Genomic DNA, 15,178 nt, shown 5'->3' with positions numbered 1-15,178 from the left:
CTGGGTGAAAAGGATTTTCTTCTTTGGTGGTCTTTCTTCTCTCTCCTTCTTCCTCTGTGTTCTCCCTCCTCCTTCTTCTCTCCTCCCTTACTTCTTTCTCCATCTCTGCTCTATGTCTCTTCTTCTCTCCCACTATTTATTCCTCTCTCCTGCTTTTCACTCTGTTTCTCATTTTACTCATGTTCTTCATTGTGTTTTGTCTCTTTACTCTCTTCTCCTGGCCCCGTTTCAATTCTCTTCTCACTTATCTTAACTCTTGCTCTTATCTCATTTGTTATTTCCTCTCCTTTTTCTCTGTGTGCCTTTCTCTCCTCCATCTCTTGCCTTCTTGTCCTCCTTCTCTCTGTCTCTTCTTCTCCCCTCTCTCTTTTAACTCTTAATCCAGTCCTTTCTTTCTTCTCCTTCTCTCAACATCTCTCTTTCCATACTCCTGTATAACCCAGCTCTCTTTATTCCTTACCCTCCATTTCCACTTACTGTCTTTCTGAGCTCATCTTTCACTTCAGCTCCCTCTCTACCTTTCTTTCCTCCCTCTCTCAATTGTCCCTTTAACTATACTCCTTCGGTCCCTCCTTTGCTTCCTTATTCTCCCTCATTCACTCAACCCCTCCCTTCTTCCCCCTCTCTCCTCCTTCTTGCCACTCTCCTTCCTCCTGACCCTACCTTTCCAGCCAGCGCACCGTTCTCCTCTGGTCCTCCTCCCTCTTTTTTCCAGTCTCCCCTCTCTCCCCTTCCCTCTTTCATTTTTCCATTGACCCCCCCTATCCCACATCTGTCTCTCTGTTCCTCTGTCCCCCCTTTCCCTGTCCGCTCCTTGCCTCCCCTCTCTACCCCAATCCTCTCTCTCTTCATGGTTCCTCCCTAGGCCTTTCCTCCTCATCTTATCTTCTCCCCTCCCCCATTAACCGCTGTTACCGCCCTGTTTGTCTTCTCCCCTCCCCCGCCTGTTCTCTCTTCCCATTCTCTGCTTTCCACTGTCTTCCATCTCTCTCTCTCCACCCTTTCTCCCCCAAACTCCTTCTGCACCGCCCCCTATTCCCATCCGCCGATTCCATCCTTTCTCTTCCCTCCCTGCCCCCTTCGGCCTCTCAACTCCCTCACTGCATCTTGTTCCCCCTCCCCCTTCGTAAGAGGCTCTGTCTCCAAGGTAACGGTGACGCGGGGGCCCCGGGCCCCGCCGCTCGCCCATTGGTTGATGATCGCGGTTGGGGTTGGCGGCAATGGCGGCTGGACGGAGGTGAGGCGGTTATGGGCCTGGGCAGTGCCCGCACTAGAATTCAGAATAAACCTGACCCTGTGATACCCGAGAGAGAGCATGGGAAAGATCATTATTAACATGGCCAACAAGAAAGGTAGGTGCTGGCTGCTGAGCTTTGTGTGGTGACAGCGAGTGGTGCTGAGTCAGGCTTTAATCTGAAACCGGGCGATTATGGAGAAAACTGAGACTGTACTTTATTCCATCTGTGTAAATGGGCACAAGACAGAAACATCTGCCCTCAACACAGCATTCAACATTCATCTTAAATGTTTCAGTTTTCTTCTCGAATTACATGCATGCAATTCTGCTTTGGATTTTGGCTTGTAACTGGTTTAATGCCATGAGAATCGCTGTTCCTTCCTCCCTACTTTTCCCTTTTCGCTTACACATCTTTAATGTCTGGTAAATTTATCTAATCTACAGTGGATTTTTACAACCCAAACATTGATGCGATTTAAAAGTTGAAGGACCACGACGCTCGGTGAACACCTCGTATTTTTAAATTATTTTAACATATGCCACCTTTTCAAAATAAAATAATTCTGGTATTTCTAATCAAAATATTGAATTTAATCAAAATATATTTTAATTTAATAACTTTGTCATCACATACTTAGAACTGTTAGCATGGCATTGTAACATATTCAGAGTCGATAAGATGTGTGTATGTGGTTGGTTGGATAAGTGTATTTTTAAACAAAATCAGAACAAACAAATCATTTGCTTTCAAGTGTTTTTTTAACTAACACAAAGTAAACCTTCAAATTTTAAACTTTCTTTTTGGATTTAAAGCACTGAAGTAATGCTCTTGCATTATGAGAATGTGTGATGATGTCACAATGCCTGTGTAAATTATACTTATGAAAGTATCAGCAATGGCTAGTAATACCTCTATTACCATCAAATCGTGCAGAAGATTGCAATCTGTGTCTTATTCATAAAGGTCCAGCTGTGACATTACTGTGCACTTATGCGCTGTGTACTCTCCAAACTGGAGTAGGTTTCACTTATACTGTTATCTAAAATCTGCACCTTGTGTCAACCAACCAGGTTCTGAAAGTTTCATGTCTGCAGTCCTAGAAAAATTTATTCTTGAGATAAATGACCCTAAACATCTGTTGATACATATACTTTAATCAATACAAATAGAGTAATATTTTTGAGGATACTTCCCCTAATGTGATGTATTAATTTATTAGGCTGTAAATACACAATGTTGATCCCATAATGATAGCACTACATTTTAAAAAAACTGTTTGAAAAAGTTACCAATCATATGTTTACTGAAAAGTTCAACTGGAACTTTAGTGTGTATGTTGTTTTCTGAACAGTCAGGGCAGGCAGGGACAAAGCAAAGATCAAGGTAGGACTGATAAATTAAACTGCATTTATTTCAATGCAAAAGGCCGTATAGGGAAGGCAGATGGATTCAGGGCTTGGTTAGGAACATGGGATTGGCAGCTTAAAGGTGCAAGATACAAATGCGACAGCAAGGATAGAAAGGGAGGCAGAAGAGGAGGGGGAGTGGTGTTTTTGATAAGAAATAGCATTACAGTTGTATTTAGGGAGGATATTCCTAGAAATACATTCAGGGAAGTTATTTGGTGGAACTGAGAAATAAGGAAGGGATAATCACCTTATTGGGATTGTATTATAGACCCCCTAATAGTCAGAGGGAAATTGAGAAATAAACTTCTAAGGAGATCTCAGCTATCTGTAAGAATAATAGGGTGATTATGGTAGGGGATTTTAACTTTCCAAACATAGCCTGGGACTGCCATAGTGTTAATGGTTTAGAATGGAGAGGAATTAGTCAAGTGCCTACAAGACAATTTTCTGATTCAGTATGTGGATGTACCTACTAGAGAAGGTGCAAACCTTGACCTACTCTTGGGAAATAAGGCAGGGCAGGTGACTGAGGTGTCAGTGGGGGAGCACTTTGGGGCCAGCAACCATAATTCTATTAGTTTTAAATAGTGATGGGAAAGGATAGACCAGATCGAAAAGTTGAAGTCCTAAATTGGAGAAAGGCCAATTTTGACAGTATTAGGCAAGAAAGCTGATTGGGCGCAGATGTTCGCAAGTAAAGGGACGGCACGAAAATGGGAAGCCTTCAGAAATGAGATAACGAGAATTCAGAAAAAGTACATTCCTGTCAGGGTGAAAGGAAAGGCTGGTAGGTATAGGGAATGCTGGATGACTAAAGAAATTGAGGGTTTGGTTAAGAAAAAGAAGGAAGCTTATGTAAGGTATTGACAGGATAGAATCGAGTGAATCCTTAGAAGAGTATAAAGGAAGTAGAAGTATACTTTAGAGGGAAAACAGGAGGGCAAAAAGGGGACTTGAGATAGCTTTGGCAAATAGAATTAGGGAGAATCCAAAGGGTTTTCATAAACACATTAAGGACAAAAGGGTAACTAGGGAGAGAATAGAGCCCCTCAAAGATCAGCAAGGCAACCTTTATGTGGAGCCACAGAAATTTGGCGAGATACTAAATGAGTATTTTGCATCAGTATTTACTGTGGAAAGGATATGGAAGATATAGACTGGAGGGAAATAGATGATGACATCTTGCAAAATGACCAGCTTACAGAAGAGGAAGTGCTGGATGTCTTGAAAAGGGTAAAGGTGGATAAATCCCCAGGACCTGATCAGGTGTACCCTGTGGGAAGCTAGAGAACAGTTTAAGAAAGGTGGTAAGGACAAGCCAGGGAACTATAGACCAGTGAGCCTGACCTCGGTGGTGGGCAAGTTGTTGGAGGGAATCCTGAAGGACAGGATGTACATGTATTTGTAAGGCAAGGACTGATTAGGGATAGTCAACATGGCTTTGTGCATGGGAAATCATGTCTCACAAACTTGATTGAGTTTTTTGAGAAAGTAACAAAGAGGATTGATGAGGGCAGAGCTGTAGATGTGATCTATATGGACTTCAGTAAGGCGTTCAACAAGGTTCCTCATGGGACATTGATTAGCAAGGTTAGATCTCACGGAATGCAGGGCGAACTAGCCATTTTGATACAGAACTGGCTCAAAGGTAGAAGACAGAGGGTGGTGGTGGAGGGTTGTTTTTCAGACTGGAGGCCTGTGACCAATGGAGTGCCACAAAGATCGGTGTTGGGTCCTCTACCTTTTGTCATTTACATAAATAATTTGGATGCGAGCATAAGAGGTACAGTTAGTAAGTTTGCAGATGCCACCAAAATTGGAGGTGTAGTGGACAGCGAAGACGGTTACCTCAGGATCTTGACCAGGTGGGCCATTGGGCTGAGAAGTGGCAGATGGAGTTTAATTCAGATAAATGTGACGTCCTGCATTTTGGGAAAGCAAATCTTAGCAGGACTTATACACTTAATGGTAAGGTCCAAGGGAGTGTTGCTGAACAAAGAGACCTTGGAGTGCAGGTTCAAACCTCCTTGAAAGTGAGTCGCAGGTAGATAGGATAGTGAAGAAGGCATTTGGTATGCTTTCCTTTATTGGTCAGAGTATTGAGTACAGGAGTTGGTATTGGGTGTGGGCGTTTGCACTCCCTTTTTGATTTTCTCAGAAACCTTCTCCTCTGCTTTTGGCTGCACTTCAGTCCAACGCTCCTGATCTTCGGGCACCCGGTACGGAGGAGGGAGGGCAGGTCCGAGGACCTCCTCGTGGGTCTGCTCCTGGGCCTGGCCAAACTGGCCATCAACAGGTCCAGGCAGCGGGCCGTGGAGGGGGTCGTTAGGGCCGACTGCCTGCCCCTCTTCCGGGGTTACGTTAGAGCCCGGGTGTCCTTGGAGAAGGAGCACGCGGTGTCCACCAACACCCTGGAGTCGTTCAGGGAGAGGTGGGCGCCGCAGGGAGTGGAGTGCATCATTTCTCCCTCCAACTCTATTTTGATTTAGTCCCTACCCTTCCCTTCACTGTTTTTGTTCACACAGCATTGCCCTGTGGTTTGAAGGGCAGTGCTTGTCACTGGCCACTCGGGTGTTTTTCCTATCTTCCTGGTGGTGGAAATTGAATAAAGATTCATGCACTTTGTGTCTCTCACTGTGTCTCACACCTGCACACACACACACCATGGGTGCTGGGGACAAAATAAGCACTACCGCACTTAGGCGGTAGTGTGGGGGTACAGGAAAAAAAAAAAGAAAGAAAAAAGAAAAAAAAAAGAAAAAAAGAGTACAGGAGTTGGGAGGTCATGTTGCGACTGTACAGGGCATTGGTTAGATCACTGTTGGAATATTGCATGCAATTCTGGTCTCTTTCCTATCAGAAAGATGTTGTGAAACATGAAAGGGTGCAGAAAAGATTTACAAGGATGTTGCCAGGGTTGGAGGATTTGAGCTATAGGGAGAGGCTGAACAGGCTGGGGCTGTTTTCCCTGGAGTGTTGGAGGCTGAGGGGTGACCTTGCGGAGGTTTACAAAATTATGAGGGGCATGGATAGGTCTTTTTTCCTGGGGTCTGGGAATTCAGAACTAGAGGGCATAGGTTTAGGGTGAGAGGGGAAAGATATAAAAGACACCTAAGGGGCAACTTTTTCACGCAGAGGGTAGTATGTGTATGGAATGAGCTGCCAGAGGAAGTGATGGAGGCTGGTATAATTGCAACATTTAAGATGCATTTGGATGGGTATATGAATAGGAAGGGCTTGGAGGAATATGGGCCAGGTGCTGGCAGGTGGGACTAGATTGGGTTGGGATATGTGGTCGGCATGGATGGGTTGGACCGAAGAGTCTGTTCCATGCTGTACTTCTCTATGACTCTCTATAGAATGTGGGGAAATAGATGGTGACATTTTGAAAAATGTCCATATTACAGAGGATGAAGTGCTGGATGTCTTGAAATGCATAAAGGTGGATAAATCCCCAGGACCTGATCAGGTGTACCCTAGAGCTCTAGGAAGCTAGACAAGTCATTGCTGGGCACCTTGTGGAGATATTTGTATCATCGATAGTCACAGGTGTGGAGCTGGAAGACTGGAGGTTGGCTAATGTGGTACCATTATTTAAGAAAGTTGGTAAGGACAAGCCAGGAAACTACAGACGTCAGTGGTGGGCAAGTTGTTTGAGGGAATCCTGAGGGACAGAATATACATGTATTTGGAAGGGCAAGGACTAATTAGGGATATTCAACATGGCTTTATGCATGGGACATCATGTCTTACAAACTTGATTGAGTTTTTTGAAGAAGTAACAAAGAGGATTGATGAGGGCAGAGTGGTTGACCTGCTGTATACGGACTTCAGTAAGGCATTCGACAAGGTTCCCCATGGGAGACTGTTAGCAAGGTTAGATCTCATGGCATACAGGGAGAACTAGTCATTTGGATACAGAACTGGCTCAAAGGTAGAAGACAGATGGTGGTGGTGGAGGATTGTTTTTCAGACTGGATGCCTGTGACCAGTGGAGTGACACAAGGATCGGTGCTGGGTCCACTACTTTTCGTCATTTATATAAACGATTTGGATGTGAGCATAGGATGTATAGTTAGTAAATTTGCAGATGACACCAAAATTGGAGGTGTAGTGGACAGTGAAGAAGGTTACCTCCGATTACAATGGGATCTTGATCAGGTGGGCCAATGGGCTGAGGAGTGGCAAATGGAGTTTAATTTAGATAAATGCTAGGGATTTTGGGAAAGCAAATCTGAGCAGGACTTATACATTTAATGGTAAGGTCCTAGGGACTGTTGCTGGACAGAGAGACTTTGGAGTGCAGGTTCATAGCTTCTTGAAAATAGAATCCAGGTAGATAGAATAGTGAAGAAGGCATTTGATATGCTTTCCTTTATTAGTCGGAGTTTTGAGTACAGGACTTGGGGTTGTTAAAGTACATATTCGAGGTGGCTCAGGGAATCCCTAATGGACTCTGCCTGTAAGCCTCTCTTGGTTCGTCCCGGCGATCATAGTCTGTGGTCATCCGGAATATAAAACTCTTACACTGGTCCATTGAGACTAAGAATAGATGTCCTTAATTCTTCTGAACAAATGCTCCCCCTCCCCCTCCCCCACCTCTGGTCAAACGCTTTCCAGCATCTCCTTTGCCAATGTGCAAGGCTACCAGCTTTCTCATTCCCTCCATTTATCATTTCCTGAGAACAATACAGCATATACAAGTACAATTAGTCCATTCAGTCCATTTGTATTTTCAGCAAGTCAGGCGCCTCTTCGGAAAGATACCTGATTTGGCATAAAAGTTCACACATGGAGGTACAGGAGTGAACACTGGTCGATCAAAAAGATTCTTCTTTAGCTTGGGTGAAAAGCAATGCATGGTCCATTTCAAGCATAAGCAGACAACAATGTACATTCCTCAGATGAGACCAAGGATTATCAGTGCATCCCACACGAACTGTCCACACAGTGAATCCATCCACATCGGATGATGGTGGGGCATGTATCTTCCCTGTGTCTTGACCTATTTTATTGATGACATCTGTGTCCTATACAATGTCTTTAGAGAAGTCGTTTATGTAGGTGCAACATTGTGGGCCAATGACAGAGCAAGCGCTTCCTTCTTTAGCAAGGAGGAAATCTAGCACTAATCGATTGTGAAGTGTCATCATCCGGGTCTCCTGTAGTTCTTTGTTCAATAGTTTCAACACATGGGCAGTTGAGTTGGTAAGTTTTTCAACGTCATATGCAAGGTCACCTATCTGATCTAGGGTCATCTCAACACCCTGGCCAGGAATAAGACCTCCCCTGAACCTAGACCACCAGGCTTGTTGATGGAAGAAGTCATGCAAGTCTTGTTTTGTTTTTCCTCTAATTTTTGATCCGTAGCGATTCACATATTGGTGGGCTTTCCATTCATTATCGAACTTAGTTATTTTATGGTGGAGGGTAAAATGTGATAAGGTGTGCACAAAAGCACAACGTCCATACCAGTCTTTGGGTAAATATAGGTAGGCCTTGTTTTCACATAGCCAGTGAAAGTTAAACAGAGTTCCGAGGGTGCACCTTTGCAAGTGAATGATGAGTGCACTCAGAGCGAGGGCTGAATCTTGCAAACAGTGGGTATTATCAAAAGTTTGCTTATCCAAATGTATTAGCGGATGGAGAGTAGGAGTACGACCAGTGTCTTTTATAACAATTTTAAGCAGTACTTGCTTCACTTGCCTCATGTCATGTGTACCGGAAGTTCTTTCAATGCGCCATTCTAACAGTGGACCAATGTTAATGTTGAATCCTTTAGGTTTGTTAGTGTACTTTACACAGCGACATGCTTTTTCTACCGAATGGGTTTTGTCATCGCAGGTGAGGGGTTGCATAAGTGGGTGAGTATTATTCATACATTGTGCATCAGAATGATGGAAGAGTGAGCAGTCGACACATAGATCGGAGTGTTTAGCTTGAATAAAGAAACCATTTGCAACAGAAGGAGGATTAGGGGTGCATAGTATTTTTGGTCTTTCTTCACCTTTTCAGCTTGTCTTACTAATTACAGTAGCTCTGATAGCAGAAGCTGTATAAAGGTATTTCTGCCAGTAGGTGTAGGTCAGGTAGGAGAAGGTTCTGTTGAGAAGGTATAGGTTGACTGTCTCAGAGCAATAGATGCCTTAGCCTTCTTGATTTCGGCACTATGTGTTCAATACTGCAATTGGAATGGTTCCTTTTGGGAGGGGAACAGACAAACATTTCAAAGTGACAGTTTTCGGATGATGGAGTGGATGAAATTATGGAATCATGCCATCTCATGACAACTGGCACTGATGTGTTGTAAGGGTGACAGTAATGTCGAAAGTGATGTTCGGATGTGCAATGTGAATAGCTTAAATGAGTTTCAGCTGGGCGGCTGCATTCATAGCTTTCAGCAGTATTGGTATAAGTTTCATGGAGTTGACAAATTCTATCTTCAGGGGCAGCAGTGGGGAAAATAATATATTCTTCGTCATCAGAGCATCCCGAAGCACCAATGCCATTGCCAGTGTAGCTGTGATTACATTGGCATTCTACACCTAAATTGTTTGTTTTGTTTCTGTAAGTGGCATTGGGGTGACAAGTGGGACACATTAGTGTTCTCATAGTATCAAGGGTAGTGTTCAGAATCACAGGGGTAGCAAAATAGCTAGTGGTTGGCGGAGTGAGTGTTGTTCTGCTGTTTTGTGGTCATCAGGGTTGTCTTATCATGAGTGGTAGTAACGACGTCAGTGATAGTGATGGTGGTGGGTGATGATATAGTCGTCAGTGTAAGGGGAAGAGTCATTGATGGGCATCTGATGGTCTCATTGTTTCGGCATGTGGTATCCTCTGAAGTATCGTTTAGATCGATAAAATTAATTCCTGTGACACTGTTCATACCAACAAACGTACATACCACCTTAGTTGCTTCTCCATTTGATTCGTTAGCATTGACACAAATTCCGTTCATATAGTAACATTGGAGGTTTAGCCAGTTCAGAGATATTACAGATGGGCAGATTGCATCTGGGCGCATGTACGTGGGTTTTCATCAGATGATTGCACACGTACTAATACGAGGATTGTGAGGGTGATACAAGTTTGCAATATCCTTTGTAGACCCATGTTCAAAGTCCTTCTATTTTTATTGCAATTTCAGTTGTCAGAAGAACTTGATAAGGACCTTTCCAGCAAGGGTCCATTTTTTTCCCTATTAAAGTCTTTCGATAGTATGTAGTCACCAGGGTTGATGTCTTTAAACGTTGGAGCTCTTTCTTCTTTCTTCCCTGGTACCCAAAAGGCTTCTTTGACCTATTGATGATAAGACTGCAATACTTTGGTTAGCTTAATCAGGTGTCTGTGGATTTTTTCTGCCATTAGATGCACCTCAACAAGATGATGGGCCATCAGTGGTGCAGGCCAGGGAGTCCCTAGGGGCTTTCCATATACTAGTTCAGCCACGGAGAATTCTGTTTTCTTTGGGTCATGGTTCTCAAATTAAAAAGGGCAGTTGAGAGTACTAGCAGTCAATTAAGGCCCATTGCCTCTACCAACTTGCTTATCTGGCCTTTTAAAGTACGATTTGCTCTTTCTTCAATTTCTGCTGCTTGGGGATGTTTGGGACAATGGAATCTCTGATTCATATTCAGACTCTGAGATTCGCACAGAAGTGGGGGCCATTATTGGAAGAGACCATTACTAGTATTCCAAATCTAGAATTTCCCTTAGAATTTTACAGGTAGTTTTTGCTGTGCAGTCAGTACAGGGATAAGCTTCAATCCATCTACTAAATACATCAGTTATCACTAAGCAATACTTATAGCAATAGCATCTAGGTAATTCTATAAAATCTAACTGGATAGTATCAGAAGGTGCACTTGGCAAGGGAGTTGCACCTGGTGGACACTTTACTCCTTTCCTGGAATTATGTTTTTGACAAGTTAGGCAAGTTGCAGCTTGTTCTGCTTTTTCTTGTTAGTGGGGATTCCACCAAGTTTGGAGAATTCTGTCCATCATTCCCTCCTTACCTACATGCATATGTAGGCGTATGTAGAATAGGCAAAAGCAAATCTGACAGACATGTCTGTTCTACCGGCGTAACTCAAAGTCCAGTATAACTAATTACATGACAACAATGTTTATCCACCCTTGCTTTTCCTCATCAGAGGCGTCCCCCGATGGGTCCATATTTGCGCTAGGTCAGGCATGGTCGGGGTATCAGAAGAGGAAAAAGGAGGATCTACCTTTGGTTTCTTGTTCGTCATTTGAATGATCATTTCTCTTTGTTCAAAAGCTACCTTCTTAGCAGCTGCGTCAGCAGCATGGTTGCCTTTAGTGACATCAGAAGCATTAGAGGAGTGAGTGGAACATTTGATAATTACCAATTGAGAGGGAGGTTGATTAGCACAGAGGAGGTTAGCAACGCAGGCAGCATGGAGGATAGGGGTTTTCCTGATTAGGTAAGAAAGCCACACTGTTGCCAGAATTGACCAAAACCTTGGGCGTAGTGAGAGTCAGTGTAAATATTAGCTGACTTCCCTTCAGCAAGTATGCAGGCATGGATAAGAGCAAGGAGCTCAGCTTGTTGGGCAGAACAAGGTGGATCGATGGAATAAGATTCTATCATTTGAAACAAAGTGACAATCGCATATCCTGACATGCATTTACGTAAAAATTAGAGAAACCATCTAAACCTTGTGGGCCTTCAGCATTGTCTGAGATTTGAAAGTCAATGTCATTTACAAGCTTAGTGGGAAGCGATGAAACTGGTTCCCATGTTGACCATGAATTCAGTATCACGACCATTAATGTTAAAGGTTGGCATAGGTTTATCCTCAGGGCTAGCGGTAACCACGGGAAGATTCAAGGGAGGATGATGACCTACATCAGGGAGTCAGGTTCGGAAAGGGTTCTGTGCACTAAGAGGGGCAAACTGCTGGGGTCCCTGGGGAGGGGTATCAGAAGATTGCTGGCTTCTTCCATTCTGGTGATCAACAGAGGGCTGCCTTGAGGAAGGGTAGTTCTTGGACCAATGTCCTGGCTGATTACAGTTGTTTGGGGGCTGTAGGGGGTGGGAGAGGTGGACAGGAATAGTAAGAGGATTTATAGGGAGTAAGAGGCATCATGGACTATTGAGAAGGACCCCAAGGTCCATAAGGATGTTGTTGATTTACAGTACCGGCCCTATTGTTTTGCCATACTGGAAGACAAGCAGAAGTAAGGACTGCAGATGCTGGAAATCAGAGTCTAGATTAGAGTGGTGCTGGAAAAGCGCAACAGGTCAGGCAGCATCCGAGGAGCAGGAAAATCGATGTCTCGGGCAAAAGCCCTTCATTCCTGACGAAAGGCTTTTGCCCGAAATGTTGATTCTCCTGCTCCTCGGATGTTGCCTGACCTGCTGTGCTTTTCCAGCACCACTCTAATCTAGATACTGGATGACAGTATGAGGGTTCCATTCAATAACCTAACTGGCCTTGTCGACAGGAACGTCTAGTTGGAGTTCTGATTTTAGGTCTAGCCCTTGCAGTTTGGGCAAATTCAGTCTTGACCTTAGCTGTAGAGGCCTTACTATCAAGATCCTTTAGTTCGGGGTGGCATGGTGGCTCAGTGGTTAGCACTGCGGCCTCACAGCATCAGGGACCCAGCCTCGGGCGACCGTCTGTGTGGAGTTTGCACATTCTCCCGTGTCTGCGTGGGTTTCCTCTGGGTGCTCCGGTTTCCTCCCACAATCCAAAGATGTGCAGGTAAGGTGGATTGGCCATGCTAAATTGCCTATAGTGTTAGGTGCATGAGTCAGGGGAAATGTAGAGATGTAAGGGAATAGATCTGGGTGGTTACTCTTTGGAGTGTCGGTGTGGACTTGTTGGGCCAAAGGGCCTGTTTCCACACTGTAGGGATTCTAAGTACCCGGCAGTAACGTACTTCTCAGCTGAATTGTTCAAACTTGGCATCTTGACAGTGCATATTATGAGTTTTAATAGCTTTCTGTACCTAGTGAGGAAGGATGGTCATACAATAAGGCATTAAATTGGGGTGATTGTCCTTATGGGTACTGATTTTCACCAGAGTAAGCACCAAAGCAGTCTTTAAAGCAGACAAGGAACTCCTCAGCTCCTTCGCTTGAGCGAGGTTTAAGTGTGAAGATTTTACTCGCGTCGATTGCACGACCCACAGCTTGTCGGAGGCAGGTAATAACCTAGTCTGACCTATTAGATTCACCTGGATGCATAAGCGCGAGTTGGATATGATTATTACATTGTAAAGTTTCTAAGAGCTTAGTCCATTTTTCTGGGGAAAGAGCATATTCCAGGAGCAAGTCTTGGGAGGCTGCATTGTAAATGTCCTTAGTCCTATTAATATAATTAACAAATCCTTCGGGATTTTTTTCCATAGTCTGGAGCCTTATTGATGATGATAGAGAATTCATGAGGCTTCCAAGGTTGCTAAAGATTAACAAATGGATTTTGTCCCTGATTCTAGGCAAGTGAATTAGGGATTCTTCTATGCAGGACATTTCCCCTTGGCCATTTCATATCAGGGTGAGTGCGAGGACTAACATTAAGGTCCCTAAACTTTCATTGTAATTCATCAATGTCTTCAGGACTCATTTGTGGTGGGGCAGTGGCACTCAAAGGTGCTTTCTCCGGGTTCCCTTATGCCTTAATCTTAGTTGGCACGTTCGTCCTCAGAATAGAAAGGGGGGAGGTTCAGATGCTTTCGTTTTGTAGCGCGTGTTCGCTTTGGTTGTACTATGGGTGGGTTTCGAGGAAGTCCCTATTGGGGAACTGGAAGAGGTCAGTTAACAGGAAAGGGAGCATAATAAAAGATCTTCTCCTCTGAATCCGATTCAAATTCCTCACTTGCAGGAGAATCATTGTCCTCTAATAATGGGTCTTTGGGATAGCTGGAATAGAAGGAGTTGTCCTTGTTGTCTGTCTGGTCCTGTGTGGCTACAGCTGCTGCCTGATTTTTATTTACTGGTTTCCCTTTTCTTTGGGGCCCCTGAAATTTCAGATTAGGTTGTGGGTTCTTTGCCTTCTTTATGTTTTGCTATTTTTTTTCTTTGGCCAACTCCAATTCTGTTTCTAAATCATGTGCTTCACATTTGCGTTTTAGGTCTATCCAATCTAATTCAAATCCTTCCTCAGTTAATGATACCCCTTTTAATACAGTTTGTCTCCATGATATCTGCATGAATTTTTCCCATTTTCCTTTAGCTATATTTTTCCACATATATTATTTCTTTCTTTTTACTCCCACAACCTTTTTTCCATACCTCTTGTTCAACTTTCAGAAGTAGATTTAGTTCATGTGTGCCTCCCTGAGGTCGGTCCTTATTCTGTCGGGCAGCTGCACCTGATATTCCCTTTAATTGTTTCACATAATGAGGATACATATTCACTATCTCTGTTAAGGGACATTTGCCCTCTGTCTTACCTAGGGTCACACCCATATTTATCCTATTTATTGTATACCTTCACAAAATTCTTACTGTTGTCTCTTACCTTCACGAGGTCTCTATTTTTAGTCCGTATTTAAATGGTCTAATTTGGGGTTCTGTCAGGGTGCGTGAAAGTGAAATGGGGGGAAGCAGCACACAAAAATGCAGACAGAGAGCAACCAAGGTATAACCTTACCTTGTAGGCCCATTGGTCTCAAGTCCGATCTTTAGACTAAGCTCCTCTTTTCCAGTATCCCTCACACTTATCCCTTGTTGGAATCCTGCTCACAGCACGAAATTGTTAAAGTACCTATTTGAGATGGCTCAGAGAATCCCTAATGGACTCTATCTTTAAGCCTCTCTTGGTTCGTCCCAGTGATCGCACTCTGTGATAGTCTGGAATATAAAACTCTTACTGACAGTTTAGTTTAAATTGTTACCTTTAAATGTTATACTATAATATAGATACCTATAAGCCAAGCTTGAGCTAAGGTTCTAAAACCATTAGCAGAGTAGCGGTGCCAGCTCTTACCACTAAGAGCTCTCTCAGGCTACTCCCTTTATTGCCGCAAACCAGCTGTCTTTATACAGAAATTGGTGTTAAAATTACAAAAACACTACATGTCCTTAATTCAGGCAAGCAACAATAAAATGGTAAAAGTTTGCAGAGGAAGAGAAACTCATTGACAGGTCTGAGTACGCTTGACTAATTAAGCAACATGCACATCGAATTGGGAACTTTGATAAAGCCAGGCCGAATGGTCAATTTCTTTGGCTACATAGCCTTCCCTTTTAACAGTACATCATAACAAGGAACTAGTCTAAGCTATATGGAAAAGGTCATTAGGTAACCTTGCTCAGCTAAAATGCCCAACATCATTGTCCTACAAATGGATTTTTCTTTTAAAGTCATCTTAGATTCCCAGAATGCAAATTAAATTAACATTCCTGGATCTTGAGCTCCAGGGAGCAAAACACTGATCATATATCCATCCCAGATGCCTTTTAAATGTTGCAATTGTACCAGCCTCCACCACTTCCTCTGGTAGCTCATTTCATACACACACCACCCTCTGCATGAAAATGTTGACTTTAGGTCCCTT

General features: G+C 43.5%; 1 protein-coding gene across 7 annotated transcripts in view; it reads left to right on the top strand.

Annotated features, from left to right (window-relative positions):
- The first annotated feature begins 664 nt into the window (after positions 1-664).
- The window catches only part of LOC140476196 (spermatogenesis-associated protein 7-like), an 84,726-nt gene continuing 70,212 nt past the window's right edge, over positions 665-15,178 (top strand). For all 7 annotated transcript variants that reach the window (XM_072568410.1, XM_072568407.1, XM_072568408.1 and 4 more), the window contains exon 1: positions 665-1,352. Coding sequence is in view for 5 of the 7 variants with exons in the window: in XM_072568407.1 (XP_072424508.1) it covers positions 1,316-1,352 (37 nt within the window). In the remaining 2 variants the exon portion in view is untranslated. The remainder of the gene's footprint in view (positions 1,353-15,178) is intronic.

This window comes from Chiloscyllium punctatum, chromosome 4 (genome assembly GCF_047496795.1).
Source record: "Chiloscyllium punctatum isolate Juve2018m chromosome 4, sChiPun1.3, whole genome shotgun sequence".
Classification (NCBI taxonomy): Eukaryota; Metazoa; Chordata; class Chondrichthyes; order Orectolobiformes; family Hemiscylliidae; genus Chiloscyllium; species Chiloscyllium punctatum.
The sequence above is the reverse complement of the archived record's forward strand: the minus strand, read 5'-3'. Positions and strand labels throughout refer to the sequence as shown.